Source organism: Podarcis bocagei (genome assembly GCF_964188305.1).
Source record: "Podarcis bocagei genome assembly, chromosome: 15".
NCBI lineage: Eukaryota > Metazoa > Chordata > Lepidosauria > Squamata > Lacertidae > Podarcis > Podarcis bocagei.
In genome coordinates, this window is record NC_138141.1 from 34,429,640 (window position 1) to 34,448,256 (window position 18,617).

At 44.7% G+C, this 18,617-nt stretch overlaps 1 protein-coding gene across 1 annotated transcript; it reads left to right on the forward strand.

Moving 5' to 3' along the window:
- Positions 1–3,877: 3,877 nt before the first annotated feature.
- Positions 3,878–11,851, forward strand: PRKRIP1 (PRKR interacting protein 1). The gene is made up of 6 exons (XM_081173231.1): positions 3,878–4,065; positions 6,343–6,421; positions 8,401–8,501; positions 9,307–9,392; positions 10,096–10,163; positions 11,173–11,851. The coding sequence occupies exons 1-6, from the start codon at positions 3,949–3,951 to the stop codon at positions 11,274–11,276; spliced, it is 555 nt and encodes a 184-aa protein (XP_081029357.1). The 5' UTR covers positions 3,878–3,948; the 3' UTR covers positions 11,277–11,851.
- The last annotated feature ends 6,766 nt before the right edge of the window (positions 11,852–18,617 follow it).

An 18,617-nucleotide genomic window follows, 5' to 3' on the forward strand; every position in this document is an offset into this window, starting at 1 on the left:
ATGATTGCTTTAACAATTGCTAGTCATTTTACCATATAGAACGTGCCATTAATCTTTTTGCATCACTTTTGGCAGAAAATATGGGGAGTTTCATTTCCCAACTATTCAAAAATTTCAAATATTTTTGGAGGTTTGACTTGCCAAATCATGTCTGGATTACGAAACCCTGAACCATGAAAGCAAAATAAATTAAAGCACAGCTAAGGCAAATTTATTTAATCTACATAATTTTAGGACACAAAATTGATATTGCCCTGGAGGCACGAGGTTGCACACCCAGTATACCTTTCCTTTCTTACAATTGCAGCTATTAGTTAAGAAATGAGGCCCTTTGCAAGAGCATGGCAAGCTCAGGCATAACAGTGCTTTGTACGTTCCTGGGACTGTAACTGCACACGTGTTCATACATTTTTCTTTCAGCAAGCTCTTTACACATCAGCTTGTCTGCCATTCCCAGGGTATTATCTGCAAAAAATTCTTGGTCACATTCTAGAGTGCATAGATGTTCCATTCTGAGGTTTCTTCCAGAAAACCTGATTAATGAACATTCATTTAGTTTTGTTTGCACAAAGTTTACAGGGAGGTTAGACGATGCCTACTGTCTATAGAGCATTTATTTTATTTCTTATTTGTGAACATAACAGAAAAGAAAAAACATTTCCAGCTGATGCTGGACATGAGGCTGTTCCATCAGTCATAATTTAAACAGATAGCTTAATATAGGTAGGCTATATGTCCAAATAGGTATCTAAATGAGACTAGTGATTATAAGCCATGCAATCAAACACAGACAAGGCAGTGAGATCTTTAGATGACTGAGTCGTAGATGCAATCATTTCTGACCAGAGAGAGGACAGAATCTTTATATAGAATTCATTCTAAAATTTGTTTGTGGGAAGGCACAATGGGATCAAGCCATTGTGATCTCATACTTTCAAATTCATTTTCCCATCACTAACCTCATGGCAAATGGTTCAGTTTTGGGAGGGAAGAAGGTCTGTTGTTCAAGAGCACCAAATCCACTTTAATTGTGTAGCCTGAATTTGGTGATGTGTGATTGAAGTACACCTGCCAATACTTACCGTCTATTTACCATTGTATTTATATCCCACCTTTCCTTCCAGGAGCTCAAAGTGGCATGCAGTTTTCCCTCTTCCCCGTTTTATCATCACTACAACCCTGAGAAACAATGACTGGTGCAATGTCACCCTGTGAACTTCATGACAGAGTAGGGATTGTAACCTTTGTCTCCCAGGTCCTAATCATCGAATTGTAGAGTTGAAAGGGACCCCAAGGGACATCCAGTCCAACCCCCTGCAATGCAGGAATCTCAAACCAAATAATCCATGACCGATGGCCATCCAACCTCTGCTTTAAAACCTCCAAGGAAGGAGAGTCCACAACCTCCCGAGGGAGACTGTTCCACTGTCAAACAGCTCTTACTGTCAGAAAGTTTTTCCATATGTATAGTCAAAATCTCCTTTCTTGTAACTTGAAGCCATTGATTCAAGTCCTAATCCATTTTGGCCAGATAAAGCCACACTGAACGACCTTCCTCCCAATCTTTATAGTTTGCTCCTTGCATTGTGGGTGGCCAGGCAATAACATCGGACAACAGTGGGCCTCTCACTTAATGCACCTCAGGAATAATGAAAACGCCACTACAGGTATCGCAATAACCCATGAAGAAAAATTTTATAATAGGAACACCTTGCAGGCCATCAATGAAATAGTAACTCTTGTAAAGAACAACAAAGGAACAAAAGGACAGGTCTACACAAATAGGTTGTCCATGAATCCTGCTTTACAGAGGACTGTTCTCTGTTTGAAAGCATCTAATTTCTGTTTCACGATAAAGAATCCCAATAAGGGAGACGAAGGGCCTAGAAGTTACCCATCAAGAATCACAATGCTGAGATAAACTGTACTTCTACTTAACCTATTGTATCCCCCCCAATACTGTATTATTAATTTTTTGCACCTATTGGTGTGCATTAGCAAATGCAAAGATTATGCAAACTGGTATCTTCCCCCCTCTTTTTTTTGGTGACACGTACATGGCCACTATATGCAAAATATTAGTCAAAGGCAATGTGAGAATAGACCTCAACCTTCAATTTCGCAGGGCTGAGTCAAAACATTTAACTGATGGGTTCCACCCAAAGCTGTGAAAAGGTCACAGGCTGCTGTATGGAGGATGTGGCATCTGGCCTGATCACTATCTGGTCCATGGGCACTTCTGCCACTTCCTGGTAGAGGTTTGCATGCAGATCATGTTGCAGCTTTCAGTTGCCAGGAAGCAGCGGTTGCTGCTGTGCTCATGGCAGGCCAAGCATGACTTCCTCCATCTGCTGCTAATATCCCCAGGGGTTTCGCTTGCCCCTGCATGGAGCAATTTGTAGGTAGAGCCCCCTGGAGGCTGTTGCATTGCTCATTTTGCTAACCCTGAGCGCAAAAAGAGCAATCATTCTCACGATGTTTCACACATATCGTTTCCTTCTCCCAGATAATTTCCTACATAATTTTTAAACCAAAAGAAACCCAATACAGTATTTTCAATTCAAAATAGGATATTGCTGCCCAAATTGTGTGAATTTTGTTTGTATGGTGGGTTCACTTATAGTCTAATCTACAGCAACAGTATGAATCATTGTGCAGAATAATTCTCTTATTGGAAAGCCACCCGCATTGGCCCTATTCCGGTTTTTAGAAAGTTAAGATTTCATCCAGTGTGGCTATAGCAGTTAGTATGTAGGACTAGGAAACACAGGAGACCAGGGCTCAAATTCCCACTTGGCCATGAACTATGTATGCCACCTTGAGCTCTTTGGAGAAAAATGTGGGATCTAAATGCTACAAATAAATACCCCTGCCCCGGGGTTTGTTCAGTTTTTTTGGACTAGTAGGCTAGGTGGTTGCTGTGTACTGTAGTAGTTGCCATATCTTGCTGTGATATCAGCAAATTTTGTTGCCTTTAGGGTGGATCTTTCAACTGCTTTGTACCCACATGGACATTTGTACTGTAGATGTTTGAGAGCCCTGCCAAGGGCTATAAAGTAGTTGATTGGGTGGGTGGTTCAGGAGGGAGAGATCATGAATTAATCTATTTAAAATATCACTTAACTCAGCCTCCTTTAAAAAAATACACACACCACAAGCTCTGCTTTCCTAGGTTATAAAGGTTAGGCTGTTGCTGTAAGCTAAGAGACTCTGCTGAAAGCTCCTGCTGGCAGTGCAGATCAAAACCAGCTAAAATCTGTGCTAGTATATCTATGATGGAGTGCAAGGTCACCACTTAAAAGTGCAATAGGTAACTGGTATTTTTTAAAAGTTGCCAGGCAATATGTTCATCAAAAGCGTGAATAGGAATTGTCGGGTTGGAAGGGGACCTGCGCATCATCTGGCTCAACCATCTGCAATGTTGGAATATGAAGCTTTAACGTTTGAGCAATAAAGTTCCTCGAAGCAGCTGGCAACTAACTTAATGCTGTGGTGCATTTTTTATTTTTAAAAAATTATCACTAGCTGCCAAGCCCTGAGAATAAAAGAAACAAAACTAATCCTTACGTTGTGTGAAGGATAATTAAATTTGGCATATAAAGAAAAACAGAATGCAAAAAAAAAGACCGCGAAGGATTCTGGGAACTCCCCCCCCCCCTCTCCCATCGCCTCAGAAGCGACGCTTAACACGCATTTCGAAAGAAAAACCAACCGCCGTTTCTGGCCTGTTTTTCGCGCCTTCATTAATATGTAACAGACCTCATGAATATTGCCGGAAAGGAGGCGGAGCGAAGAGGAAGGCGCGGGACAAGGAAAGGGAGGGAGCCCCGCCGCCCCGCCCCTTTCGAAAGATGCCTCTATGACCGTCGCCCTCCGTGACGTCATCGGTCGGGGCCGCGGCCTTTTGCGCCGGAGAAGGCGGAGGGGAAACCAAAACGGGGGGGCAGGATGGCGGCGGGGCCGACGCGGCCCTCCCGGCCCCGCAAGGAACCGCAGCCGCTGGTCATCCCCCGGAGCGCAGCGGACGAGCAGCGTCTGAAGCTGGAGAGGCTGATGAGGAATCCGGTGAGGGGGCGGGGCATAAGTGTTGGTGGGCGTGGTTACTTCTCCCCGCTCCCACCCCTGCAGTGTAGGCACCAGGGCCTCCAGTTGGGGATAGGTGAGGTGGAACCCCCCCCCCAGTAACTACCTCTTACTCAGTTTGCTTCAATGAAGAGGTAGATAACCCCCCTTTTATTTCCTCTTTTCTCTTATATTTGGCATTCCTGATCTGCCCTCACCAGGCTTGCCCACTAATATATTTTTCCCTCCCCCGATTCCTAGTTAACTTGTATGAAGAAGGGAGTACAGTGGTACCTCGGGTTACATACGCTTCAGGTTACATACGCTTCAGGTTACAGACTCTGCTAACCCAGAAATAGTACCTCGGGTTAAGAACTTTGTTTCAGGATAAGAACAGAAATCGTGCTCCAGCGGCGCGGCAGCAGCAGGAGGCCCCATTATCTAAAGTGGTGCTTCAGATTAAGAACAGTTTCAGGTTAAGAACGGACCTCTGGAATGAATTAAGTACTTAACCCGAGGTACCACTGTATTTGCTTACCCACAGGGGGAATCAAGTGCACATAAGGGGGAAATTCTACGTGTGCGAGTTTTTGTGATGAAGCTGGTTGGTCAGGACAGACGAAAGGAAGTACTTCTTCACACAGTATGGAATCTGTGGAACTCACTGTCACAGGACGTGTCAGTGGACACCAACTTAGAAGGCTTTAAAAGGAAATGGGGAAGCTGATGGAGGATAAAGGCTGCATTATGGCTATATTCTACCTCTAGCGTGAAAGAAAGGCAGAGTGTCTTGGAAGACCAGTTGCTAGGGAACAACAGCAGAAAAGTGCTATCGTGCTCATGCTGTGATCATGGGTGTCCCAGGGGTATTCTGTTAGCCACTGCAGGGAAAGAGGATTCTTGGCTTCTAGTCTTATTCAGCAGGGCTCTCCTTATGTTCCTATGCCACAATCCTGTTGATCCCTATCCTTCCCCTATTCATTTGCATTATTAGGTAATACTAGACCACTCATCAAAAATGATGGCAAAAACAAAAATGAAGAGTGGAATGAGAACTTTAGAGGTCTGGGAGAATAGAATAGAATAGAATAGAATAGAATAGAATAGAATAGAGTTTGCCTGGTGCCCCAAAAGTGAAACAAGTAGGGTGGGAGTTTGTTAGATCGTGTGGCACAACACAATATGAGTCTATACTCTGCTTCGAAGTTGAAGGTGTTGGTGCCCTCATCCCATCCTGTTTAACCAGGCCCTTTGGCAGTGAGTATCTCCTTCCGCCTTTGTCTTTCTTGGCTTGCATGTATGCATTTATTGAACAAATTTATATGTTGCTTTCCCCCTATTTAGGTCTTTGAGGCAAATTACAAATGTAGTTTGAATCTCATTGGTTTTGTACTTGGTGGGAGTAGGCATCTGCCTATAGACCTTACAGCCTAGAGCACTCCCAACAGACTGCTGTTACTTTGTGCTTGCGTACTCTGCAGGACTGAACAGAGCTCTCTAGGGTAGCTCTCCATGGATGCTTCTATGGCAGCATAAAAAGAGAAGGCATATATTTAAATGGTCATCCATTAAAATGTGTGTGTGTGTGTGTGTGTGTGTGTGTGTATGTGTGTGTGTGTATATGTGTGTGTGTGTGTGTATATATATATATATATATATATATATATATATATATATATATATGACTGCTTTTCTTCATGCTCCAGTGGCGCAGTGGCAGCAGGAGGCCCCATTAGCGAAAGTGGTGCTTCAGGTTAAGAACAGTTTCAGGTTAAGAACGGACCTCTGGAACGAATTAAGTACTTAATCCAAGGTACCACTGAGGCAGGCAGAGAAGTGCAAACTTCCCAATCCAGCACGCTGATGGGGATGCAAGTCATCCCTACCCCAGTCATCAGCTCAATCATTTGATACATGGGGTAATAAGAGTAGTTAGATCAGTTGAGGAGAGGGGAGGTCTGTGTGTGACCTATATGTACCTGTGTGTGTTCTTTGTGTATATGTGTGTGAGAAGGCCACACCCACCCTGGCATGTGATCTCCAGAGGGTGGCCAAGAGTGAATATAGCCCTCAGATCAAAAGGATTTATCACCCATGATATAGCTAGTGTGACACTTTATTGTCTGCAGCCAAATGCCCAATAAATTCTCGGGCAAAAAGATCAGTTCTGTTTTCCTCAATGTTCCCACTTCTGTTTAGATCCGTGCTTTAATAGCTTTGAAGAATTGCTCTCTCCTCCTAGAGAAACAGTGTCACAGTATTGCTCATTTCTTGTTGCAGGATAAGACAGTTCCAATTCCTGAAAAGCTCAATGAATGGGCGCCCCGTCCGCCTCCAGAATTTGTCAGAGATGTTATGGGTAAGTAGCTATTTTTAGGTGGCTTCTTAGCTTAAGCACTGTGCTTCTAGAGGAATGTGCTTAATAGGGAAGGGAAATAGATGAGGATTGAGTAGTCATAAGATAAGGGGCTTGAAACTTTGAAGGGGATGAGGGGGTGTTCTTGCAGCTATCTTGCCCTTGCCATATTACCAATTATTTTTCACTGGCATTTGGGTGATTATTGATATGAGTCACACTTCTGAATCCCCACGGTTTGAAATCATGTGTGACGTTTGTGACCATAAACACAGAGAATCAGAAGAGTGAATGATTCAGGCTCTGAGATGTGTGCACACTTAAAAAAGTAATGTTTACACTGATGAGAAGCAGCATAGACAAATGGGGTTCCAAATCTGGGTCTTCTGTAGCCAGGGCTCTGTGTATCTGTCATGATCAGGAGTGTTGCTTTCTGAGAACCCTGGTCTTCACTCTAGACGAAAAGCAGGTTTCTAGCCTGCATGGCTGAAAAGATATCCTTCAAAATGGTCTAAGAAACCAGAGGAGTTGCTGGATTAATTTTCAGGTGCCTGTAGCCAAGATCTCTGTGTCCATCATAGCTTCTTAACCCTCACTGTGACTAATAAAGCTAGAATAAATATGCAAAATACTAACATTTGGAAATTTTGTTCAATTCAGCATAATTTATGCTAGCATATAGAGTTTGTGTGTAACAGCAGAAGTTACCTTTAGTGAAATGAATCCTTACTTGGAGCTCACCTTTAATTGGAAGGCACTCAAAATGAGACTTAGTATAAAATAAGAAAGCTTAAGTTTATTAAGGGAAGTTCATCATTTTTAAGAGAGAATTCTTTTGTCCTAGCTAACTAAGTAGTTGGTGAAACAAAGAAGCCATGCTTGCCTCTTTGTTCTCAGAAGATACTTCCAAAATAAACTTGCCACTTGAGTTCCGGAGAAAGTTTGAGAGGGGAGACAGAAATGAAAGAGGATGCAGCTTTGACTTCCAAGGACAGAATCACAGAATTGTAGAGTCGCAAGGGATCCCAAGGGCCATCTAGTCCAACTGTCTGCAATACAGGAATCACAACTAAAGATTCTCTGACAGGTCAGCACAGAGATCAAAGGGAGAGAGGCGGCTTGGAGGTTTTTAACCACATGCAGACCCTTCTAAGCAAACTGAGCTGCACCGCAACGTCCAGCAATGAATAAACATGCAAATTTGTGCTTTGTCTTTATAGCATGGTTTATACACAATCCCATTCCCACGGGTAAATCATAAGCTTTCCCACTGTGCTAGGGAGCATTACGAGCCTGTATCTAGACAACTAATATTTGCCTTCCTATCATCAGCACAACAAACCAAAGAGGAAAGCGGTGATAGCATTTGCTCTATTCCAGCCAAAGGAAGGGCAAGGAGAAAATGGAGCGAACAAGGTTTCTAGGAGTCCCCAAAAGCAAGGTCCCTAGTGTGGCTGCTGGTTTCCCAGCAAGCTTTCTGTGTACATTTGGGTTTTTTCCCCATATATGAAAAGGAGAATTTCTTTTCAGGCTCAGACTAATTTCCTACTTGTATGAAATGTGATCAAGCCACTAATGAAGCTGCATTTCATAGAGTCAAGCCTGCCCTTCTTCATCTAGCCAACTACAGTGGTACCTCGGGTTAAGTACTTAATTCATTCCGGAGGTCCGTTCTTAACCTGAAACTGTTCTTAACCTGAAGCACCACTTTAGCTAATGGGGCCTCCTGCTGCTGCCGCACCGCCGGAGCATGATTTCTGTTCTCATCCTGAAGCAAAGTTCTTAACCTTAGGTACTATTTCTGGGTTAGAGGAGTCTGTAACTTGAAGCGTATGTAACCCGAGGTACCACTGTATTGTCTCTTCTGACTGGCAGCAGCTTTCCCATCGCCTGCTACCTGAGATCCTAGGAGGCACCAGGGTCGCCGCCTGCACTTGTAATGCACCTGCTCTGTCAATAAGCTGTGACCCCTTCCTTGGCAGGTTCCAGTGCTGGGGCTGGCAGTGGGGAATTCCACGTCTACCGACACCTTCGCCGGCGAGAATACCAGAGGCAAGATTTTATGGATGCCATGGCTGAAAAGGTTGGGTGATTCCTTTGGCTGACCGTTTCTGAGTTGTTGTACTGCCTCCTTCCCCACAGACCCTATCAGGTGTTAAAATCAGTGGAGAATTACCTCTTGGTAGTTGTGCCATCCTCTGAAGTTTGGGGGTGGCAGCCTGGGAGAGGGCATTCCCTGCAGCAGCTCCTCGGTTGTTGAATTGCTTCCCCGGAGAGGTGTGCCTGCCACTTTCACTCTACAGTTTTCATGGAATGCTGAAAATGCACCTCTTCGCTCTGACCTTTGCACCTGAAAAAGGTGTTTTCAAAACCCACCTGTCAGGGAACTGCCATCGGAGGGACAGGTGGTGGAAGGGCTCACAGAGGTTGGGAGAGACCCAGCAGCTGAAGCAGGAACCAGCAGGGGGAGAGGTGGGTCTCTGAGGGAAAGCGAGCAAGAGGGAGGGCTCAGGGATACTTCCAGCGAGAACAGTGGGGAGGGTTCTGGACCTCCCATAGGGAGACCCACTCCTCGCCGGAAACTGTCACGCCGTGAGTCCAGAAGACGTGTTTCCGTTAAGGAGCTTTTATGTTGGAAGCGATTCCGAAAGCAGCCACTGTCGGAATCTGCTAGTGACTAGAGGAGCCATGTCTGAGGGGCTCCGTCACAGACAGAGGTTTGTGGACTTGAACAAACTCTGAGGGACTACGATTTTACGCACAAGCAGCTCATCATCCCATCACACCACCCTATTCCCGTGACTGTCATTTGTTTCAGCTTTCTAAATAATAAATTGTTGCAGCCCGCCCTGGGATTGTAATGACGTGTTCCCTGTGATTTGTCGCAGCAAAAACTGGATGAGGAATATCAGAAGAAGCTAGAAAAGAACAAGATTGTTGCGGAAGAACAGACAGCCAAGCGCAGAAGGAAACGGTGAGGTCAAAGTTGTACAGGAAGCCTAGGGAAACAGGATCCAGAATGAGGGGAGGCAGGAAGGGTCAAGGGCAATAGTTCAATATTTGTTTACAGTCCAAAATGACTTAAGGGCCAGACTAGAGATTCTTCCTTAATACGTAGCATGGAGCTACCTATATTGTTTTCCCTTAAATAATTGCAGGCGCAGGGTGAGGAGAAATTCTTGCCATGGGAAGGCAGCATGTGTAGACAGCAGATTTGATCTCAACAGTGTTCTGCCGTGATTGGCATAGAGGTCTGATTTTCCATGTGGCTAGGAGCCTTAGTGGGGGAAATCTCCATTGACAGAAAAACAGGATACAGTATGTAGCTGCCAGTCCTATGAAGGAATAATTCCAGTTTTTACCTCTAGGTGGCTGCAAGTCCACCTGTCTGCAGTTCCTGGAAACAGTTTCCTAGAGAGGCAAATTTCATCCTACCTCTAGGATTATTTGGGAACAGAGAGCAGTTCCCTCCTGGTAAACAAGGCAAACATGTTTCAAAGCTGTTCACATGCTCTTCCATCAGCAGTGAAATAGGTTGGGTTCCAGAGCAGTAAGAATTGGCGTTTGAACAACTGCACAGCTCACTTCTCTTTTTGCTAGCATCAGGGTTGGAATCTGCAGAATGTTGGGGCAAAGGGCAGCTTGTTCATTTGGAGCATTTAATCCTTGATTTACAGGCAGAAGTTGAAAGAGAAGAAAATGCTGGCGAAGAAGAGTAAGCTTGAACAAAAGAGTGAACATGCAGGTAATGTGAAAACACATCTTCTGGAGTTCAGTTCACCAGGAGACTCCTTCCGCTCTCAAGTCCCCACTGAAATGAATTGAGCTTCTGCAGCTTGTGCCTGCATCAAGATGTGGGTATCTTTCAGGGAAGTCTTTTGGGATTCTGTCAGGGTAGTCAGACCAAATGACAGCACAGCTCCTGATGAGAGAGAAAGAGGTTGCATAGAGCAGCCTTCCCCAACCCAATCCGCTTTTGGACTACAATTCCTATCAGTCCCAACCAGCACTGATGGGAATTGTAGTCCAAAACATGTGGAGGGCACCACTGGAGGATCAGAAGCTCCATGGACTCAGATGAGTTGAGGCAAAACAGCTGCCCCCTCTGCAGGGACAAAGAACTCTCAAATATCTGCAAAACCAAGGAAGGAGGAGCTGTTCTGTATAGTAATCCTAATCCTGGGTGCCTGAGGCAATGGGAGGACTGTTGCTTCCAAGTTTTTTGGGGGGTTCACCGAAGTGCAGCAATGTCTGTAGGAAGGGGAGGCTGTAGAGTTCGCAGCCCAGTGGGGAACATGACCTTGATTCTTGAAATGGGGAAGAGTTTCCCAATGTTGTTGTCCCTACCAGTCTGAGAGAGTTGGAGAATTAGGAGGATTGCTCCTCCCTAAAACAGGCCTGCCAGAATTTGATGGACACCAACTCCTATCATCCCTACCCAACATGCCCAATGGTCAGGGATGGGAGTTGTACTCTGGCATCTGGAGGGCCACACGTACCACATCCCTGGCCTAAAATGTGCCTCGCCATTTTGGGGAAGGCAGGGAGAAAAGAACTGCCTTGCCTTTGCTGGGAGAGACCAAAAAACCTCAACTGTAAGTGGCCAGCCGTACCTCTGGAAGCTCACAAGCAGGCCAGAAATGCATTTTATCTCTGAATTTGTTGGTTCCATTTACCTATCAATCCATAATATTATTCAGTTCTTTCTTCCCTCAAGCAAGTAGCCTGATCATCATGTCTTTTACCGGCTACAGATTCCGACCATTCCCCAAAGCAGCAGACCAGTGAAGAAGAAGACGAAGGTACTTCTGAGGAAGAGGATGATGCTGAAAAGCCCAGCTTCAGAATGAGAAGATGATGGCGCTGACTCTGTGGCTGGTATCCAGGTGCTGTTGAAGAGCCTGGCGTCTCAGTTGAGCAGGCTCTTCTGAGCTGTTTCAGACCTACACCACGGCAGAGGTGTTGCCATAAGGACCCTGCAGGGGTATCGACATCGGAGCCATGTGAAACGAAAACCTCTTCCAAGCTTGCTTCTGTAACTGCTGTGCAGTCTGCTTACAGGGTTTCTGGGGAAAGATGCCAGCATCCTGCCCCTGTGGGCCTTCTTGTTCTTCCTAGCATTGCTCCAAAGTGGTGTCTCTCTGAAGGCTAATGCTTTATCCATCTGTGTTTTCAGGCAGACCCTTTCCCCCTGAGAGACCCAAGTACACAAATGGATTTGCGTGGCCTTTGCTCTTGGGCAGAGAGCGATCTGGCTTTTTCTGTAACGGAACTTGACACATACTTATTCGGGAATTTCGGTTGGGGTTGTCTTCACATTGCTGCTGCAAGAGTTGGTTTACCAACACTGCAAGGAGATCGCTCTCTTTGTTTCAAAAATGTGGTGTAAAACTTCTGCCCTAAAAGTTAATAAAAGGGGGACATCTGAGTGTTTTCTTGCCTGTTCATGATTGGGCAAATTAATGGTGAAAGAGAGAGAAGTGAGCAGAGGGGGATTGCACCTGTCACTTAAAAATCTAAATATACCCACTGAGCCTAAAAAGGTTGGGGACCACTGCAGTGTGGTGTGGAGACTCCCAGGATGGTGCAGAGATCTCACAGAAAAGCTGTTTTGAGAAGGGACTTCAAGGATGTAGGTGCAAGGATAAAATAGGTGTAAAAGGAGAATTCCTGGATGCCAAGAACCAAGTTTGGGGCAAGAGCTCTTTAGCGAGAAAACATCAGCAGAGATTTAAAATCACAAAATATGCAGCAAAGTAAAGCATGGGAATATAGGCTGTTAGTCCTTTAAAATATGCTCTTTTGAGTTCCTTCCAAAGTTCCCCTTTCCCCCCAGCATAGAAGAAGATGACGCGTTTGGCAAGTTGCAAACTTGCGAACACTCCAAAGGTCAGATTCATGTGCTTCAGAAAATCGAAAAGGGCATAAAACTTGGTTTAGTTGCAAAGTGGTGAAAATTCCTAAATTATTGGTATAGGAACTCGAGAGGCTTGTTATAGAGTCATGCAGCTAAACTGGAGCAACCAGTGTGACGTCTTTACACACTGGACTCAGGTAGACTAGGATGGCAAACAAAGGCTTGATCACCTAGTCCCTCCCCAGGTGAACTAAGCCTGGTTTTAACCCCTTGGTGCATTAATTAGATTTGAGTATGTTGGTTATATATGAGGCTGGTTCTCCCACAAAGGAAAGAAGGAAGGTGGCCGGACTGAGGTGTTTCAGGAGGCAGTTCAAGGCACAAGGAAGGACAGCGAGAAGCCTTTGGACAGCTGAAGGCAGCGAAGCAAAGGTCACAGGAAGTGATGTGTTCAGGTATTAGGGCAGAAATATTGGACAAGGCCAGGTGTGTGTGAAGACAGGAGCAAGGAACTTGGGGGAGATCTGGGAGTGGGCTACAATCAGGTCATCTATTTAAGGAAAAGGGAATCATAGTCCTACATTTGGAGATTTAAGCCTCTTGGTATTGTGATGGCTTGTAAGAACAGAGGAAGGGGCTGCTGGATCAGGCCAATGGCCCATCTAGACCAGAAACCTGTTCTCACAGTGGCCAACCACATGCCTGGGGAAAACCTGCAAGCAGAACCTGAGCTTCTGTGGCTTCTGGCAACTGATACTTAGAAGCATTACTGCCTCTAACCGTGGAGCCGTAGTTTAGCCATCATAGCAAGTAGCCAGACTGGGGGCGGCCGCCGAGACCACATAACACCGGTCTTGAAAGACCTACATTGGCTCCCAATACGTTTCCGAGCACAATTCAAAGTGTTGGTGTTGAGCTTTAAAGCCCTAAACGGCCTCGGTCCAGTATACCTGAAGGAGTGTCTCCACCCCCATCGTTTTGCCCGGACACAGGTCCAGTTCCGAGGGCCTTCTGGCAGTTCCCTCATTGCGAGAAGCAAAGCTACAGGGAACCAGGCAGAGGGCCTTCTCGGTAGTGGCGCCCGCCCTGTGGAACACCCTCCCATCAAATGTCAAAGTGATAAACAACTACCTGACATTCAGAAGACATCTTAAGGCAGCCCTGTTCAGGGAAGTTTTTAATGTATGATATTTTAGTGTTTTTTTGGTCTCTGTGGAAGCCACCCAGAGTGGCTGGGGAAACCCAGCCAGATGGGCGGGGTACAAATAATAAATTATTATTATTATTATTATTATTATTATTATTATTAGCCATATCCTCCATGAGGAGCAGCATCATGTTTAGCAGCAGACTGAAATGGGGGCTTCTGACTAATTCTCAGTGGTTTTATTGATTCAAGTGCAAAATTATAGGGAAAAACTGTCACAAGGAAAGACTGAGCAATGATTTTAACTTCACATATTCTGCTGAAATGCCGCCTCCTGGTTCAGTGCTCCCCTCCTCACATCTCTTGATTAAACACTTAATTTTGTTGTATTCTCTTACAGACCAGTCCTGGCGTATTTACTCACTAGAAAGTCCTGCTGGGTTCAAGACATGTTGCTCTCAGGATAGGTTTTCATAGGAGTGTTGTGTTAATCTCACCTTAGTTTCCTCTACTGCTATTTCCACCATTTTATGCTTCAACAAAGACTTGCTGTGACTAATTTAGTGGCAGAAAACACATTTACCTTTTCCTAGAATTCACAGCATGCAATTTGAAAATCATCCTCATTTCTGGATTATTAATAGAAGAAACCGAATGCCACAGTACAGCCTTCAACCTATTTGTAGAGTACATCCAAACTCGCGTAGAACATAGTTCACATTATATAAATAATTCCGCTCCAGCCAACTTCTCATGTATTTTGGTGCTCTTAGAATATTACCACCTCTGGAGACCAGAGCCCTTTAGGGACAGAATCTGTGGGAAATCAAAATAAATGGCAGAGCTTGGGAAAAGAGAAGGCTGGTTTTTCAATCCAGGGCCAGTTTTAGAATTGGCAGTCCTTCAGGGGCTACAAAGAGAGCAATTCTCCTTGGACTTACTCGACTAACAGTATTTCTGTTCTCCCCCCCACACACACCTTTGAGCGGCTTCAAGGTGAAATAAGAATAAAAATGGGGTCCCTTCAAGGGGTTCAGCTTTTTAAGGAAGACTGGACCTTCGGAGAGAGCGTACCTTTTAAGGCTCAAACCGGTTAGGAAATGAACAGAGACCAGACCAGGATATACAAAAGCAAAGCGGCCATAAGCCTGATCTTTAATAAAGCTGTTGCAATAGGGTGCTCTCCCCATACGCAGGAGAGAAGAGGAGAACCCCAAGCCATGCGCGCAAGCCCTTATATAGACATTTTAAATTGCCCACCCTGTAGCTTAAGACCACCCTCCAGATGCATCATACCTACTTCACAGAAGAGGTGGTCTACAGGAGAAAACCTGTCTGCCATGTTACCTGAGAATGATAACTGATTACTGTACATTGTTTGGGCAGTCTGGCGATTCCTTTGTAATGGTAAAGACTCAGTTCTTGAGTCCAGGTCACAGGCTCGCCCTATTCATATCTTAAATGTGGGATTTGTGAGAGACAATGGGGAGAATTCCCATTTCCTTCAACCTTGCAAAGAAATATTTGAGGTCATTTTGGGAGAGTGAAAATGGTTTCAGGACTTTTCTGTGGGTGTCAGACATGTGGTTTACATATTTGTATGTGTTTGCTTGATACATTTATGAACATCTTATTTTATATATCTAAGACCTTAAAATTCTTGTAACAAAGGTATAGAAAATGAAGGTGAAATGCTCTTTTGTATCAGGTTAGAGTTGAGGGGGCAGCCTGTGCTTTACTTTTAAACACTAAGCACTTTCATACTTGCTCTTTGTAAATGCCATGTCCATAAATAATATAGAATAAGAATAAATACATATATACATACATACATACATACACAGACGTGAAAGAGAGGCACTCATCATATGCTCTGACACACCCATCCCCAGAAGCAGAAGGAAGATATAAGAATGTAATCAGAACAAGTGCTGCAATTTGCTTTTTTCCTCTTCCCTCCCTGTCCCATTTTCCTTCTGCGTCCTGCTTCTTATTCCCTCCCTGCAGGTTTACATTCTAACTTTAATGGATTGTATGTAAGCCACTTTGGGACCCCTTTTGGCTTTAGTGTGAGGAGGAACAAATGCTCTAAAAATAATTAAAAAACAATAATAGGCAAACCTATCCAGATGTTTCAAAAGTTTGTATTTGTTCTACTGTGGTTTTAACTTTCCACATGTTTCAAATTATGGTTGTAAATTTTTAGATAACTTTATTGTTCTTTTCTTTTTTTTGTAAACCGCTTTGAGCTTTTTTTATTTATTTCTATCATAGAATCAGAGTTGGAAGGGATCACGAGCATCATTCTAGTTCAAACCCCTCCATGCAGGAATCTTTCACCCAACACGGGGCTGGAACCTACGACCCTAACATCAAGAGTCTCCTGCTCTACCGACTGAGCTATATTCCTTTCGGAAAACAATCAATCAATAAATAACCGCAACCATCATTTTGAGAGCTATTGGTCTGAGGCTCCAGCTGCTCTGAGCGCTGATTTTAACAATGGGGGGGGGAGCCGGAGGAGCCCTCTCCGTATGCTCAGAGGCAGCACCTGCCGTCCGGTAAGCTGGCAGGAGGAGAGCACATGGCTCTTGATGCAAAAGAGCTGCCACCAGAAGACTTAGGCTTGTTTCCAAGCACATTTAGGGAGGTGTGTGAAATCCCCCTAGCAAGATAGATAGATAGATATAGAGAATCCCTCATATTACGTATATGTATATGTCCCATCACCTCCTGGCAAATAGAAGGGGAAGAAATGGAGGCAGTGAGAGATTTTACTTTCTTGGGTTCCGTGACCACTGCAGATGGTGACACCAGTCATGAAATTAAAAGACACCTGCTTCTTGGGAGGAAAGCAATGACAAACCTAGACAGCATCTTAAAAAGCAGAGACATCACCTTGCTGACAAAGGTCCATATAGTTAAAGCTATGGCTTTCCCAGTAGTGATGTATGGAAGTGAGAGCTGGACCATAAAGAAGGCTGATCGCCGAAGAATTGATGCTTTTGAATTATGATGCTGGAGGAGACTCTTGAGAGTCCCATGGACTACAAGAAGATCAAACCGATCCATTCTGAAGGAAATCAGCCCTGAGTGCTCACTGGAAGGACAGATCGTGAAGCTGAGGCTCCAATACTTTGGCCCCCTCATGAGAAGAGAAGACTCCCTGGAAAAGACCCTGACGTTGGGAAAGATGGAGGGCACAAGGAGAAGGGGACGACAGAGGACGAGATGGTTGGACAGTGTTTTCGAAGCTACCAGCATGAGTTTGACCAAACTGCGGGAGGCAGTGGAAGACAGAAGTGCCTGGCATGCTTTGGTCCATGGGGTCACGAAGAGTCGGACACGACTAAACGACTGAACAACAACATGTATATGTGTATGCGTGTATATGTATATGTATCTCTCTCTCGCTGTATATGTATACACACAGAGAGTATATATGTTTATCTCTTTAATGAAAAACGAAAAACATGAAACCCCTTCTTGCAACACGCGCTCGTTCCTGACTCTTCTCGCCTGCCGGGAATCGAGACCTGTCTGAGGGGCGGCAGGGAGAGAAGAGACTTGGTCACGTGCTCACTACTCCAGAGCGATCACGTGGCGGGACCCTGGCGTTGCCTTGGCAGCGGCGAAGGCGGCGTTAGTGGGGCTGGGGCGGCGTTGCTGCTCCTCCTGCTGCTGCTACTGCTGCTGCTGCCTGTGGGGTAAGTCGGCAGGAGGGCTGGACTTCGGGGAGACGCCTCGCGATGGGGAGCTGCTCATTTGCATATTTGCATATTGCTATTATTATTGATTGATTGATTGATTGATTGATTGCCATTATTATTATTATTATTTTATTTCCCTCCCCTCACCGCCCCCCTCAAGGTCCGAGGGCGGGTTACAATTAAAGCACAGCATTCCTAGGAAAGCACAATATTGAAAACGGCTTAAAACAAACCAAAAGTATCTAATAATAATAATATAGGCGCATAAAGAGGTTTAATAATAATAATAATAATTGGCTCCACCATATTGCACGTTTGTGGAATAGGATCCGTCATGGCGTGGGACGCGTGTCACTTCTCCCCGATTCACTAGTGACGTTTTTTAAAAGGGCTTTCAATACCTAAGATCTTGTTTGTTGACAGAAGAGTCAGGAGAGGAGAGTCAGGGCAGGGATTGGACTAGTGACAAACCTCACCAACCAAATCTTAACAGCATGTGTGTATTCTATGTGCAGCATATCCATACAGTGCAATGCAGTGTGAAATGATGCATAGTATATGTGGATATAATGTTGTATTATTAATATAATAATAATTAAATTAATTAAATGACTAGAAACCCTACAGTTAAGGACAATAATTCCATATTGCCTGTTAGGGGCAGTTTTTAGGCAGGAGTTTCCCAGAATTATCTGGAGATGTCAGTTTTTGAACCCGATACCTTCTGTATGTGATGCAGGTGCTTGTATCGCCAAGCCCCCACCCAGACACTGTGGGGACTTACCTCTGAGTAAATGCACATTTTGCACTACAAGGGTTGTATTCAACTAAGTCCTCCTCAGAGTAGACCTATAGAAAGTAATGGTCCTAACTTAGTCATGTCCATGATGACTTCAGTGAGTCTACTCTGAGGAAGAGCTAGCACTGAGTACCACCCTAAGATTGTAAACTCCTTGGGGGCAGAGACATGTTTGTTTCTTCCTATATAATTTTGTAAGTCTTCATTATGTTGATAGTGCTCTTCCCGAGGGTATCAGTATACATCATGAGTGTACAGCTCGCTCCAACCTTGACTTTTGGCAGGGGCTGATGGGAGTTGGAGTGCAACAGCATCTGGAGGGCTACAGGTTGCCTTATGGAATTTTGTAGACAAAAATATGCAGGTTGTTGCCTTATTTAAAACAATAGGGGAAGTATTGAAGAAGAAGAAGAAGAAGAAGAAGAAGAAGAAGAAGAAGAAGAAGAAGTAGAAGAGGAGTTTGGATTTGATATCCCGCCTTTCACTCCCCTTCAGGAGTCTCAAAGCGGCTCACATTCTCACTCTGTGAGGTGAGTGGGGCTGAGAGACTTCAGAGAAGTGTGACTGGCCCAGGGTCACCCAGCAGCTGCATGTGGAGGAGTGGAGACGCAAACCCGGTTCCCCAGATTACGAGTCTACCGCTCTTAACCACTACACCACAATAGGGGAAGTATTTAAGACAATAG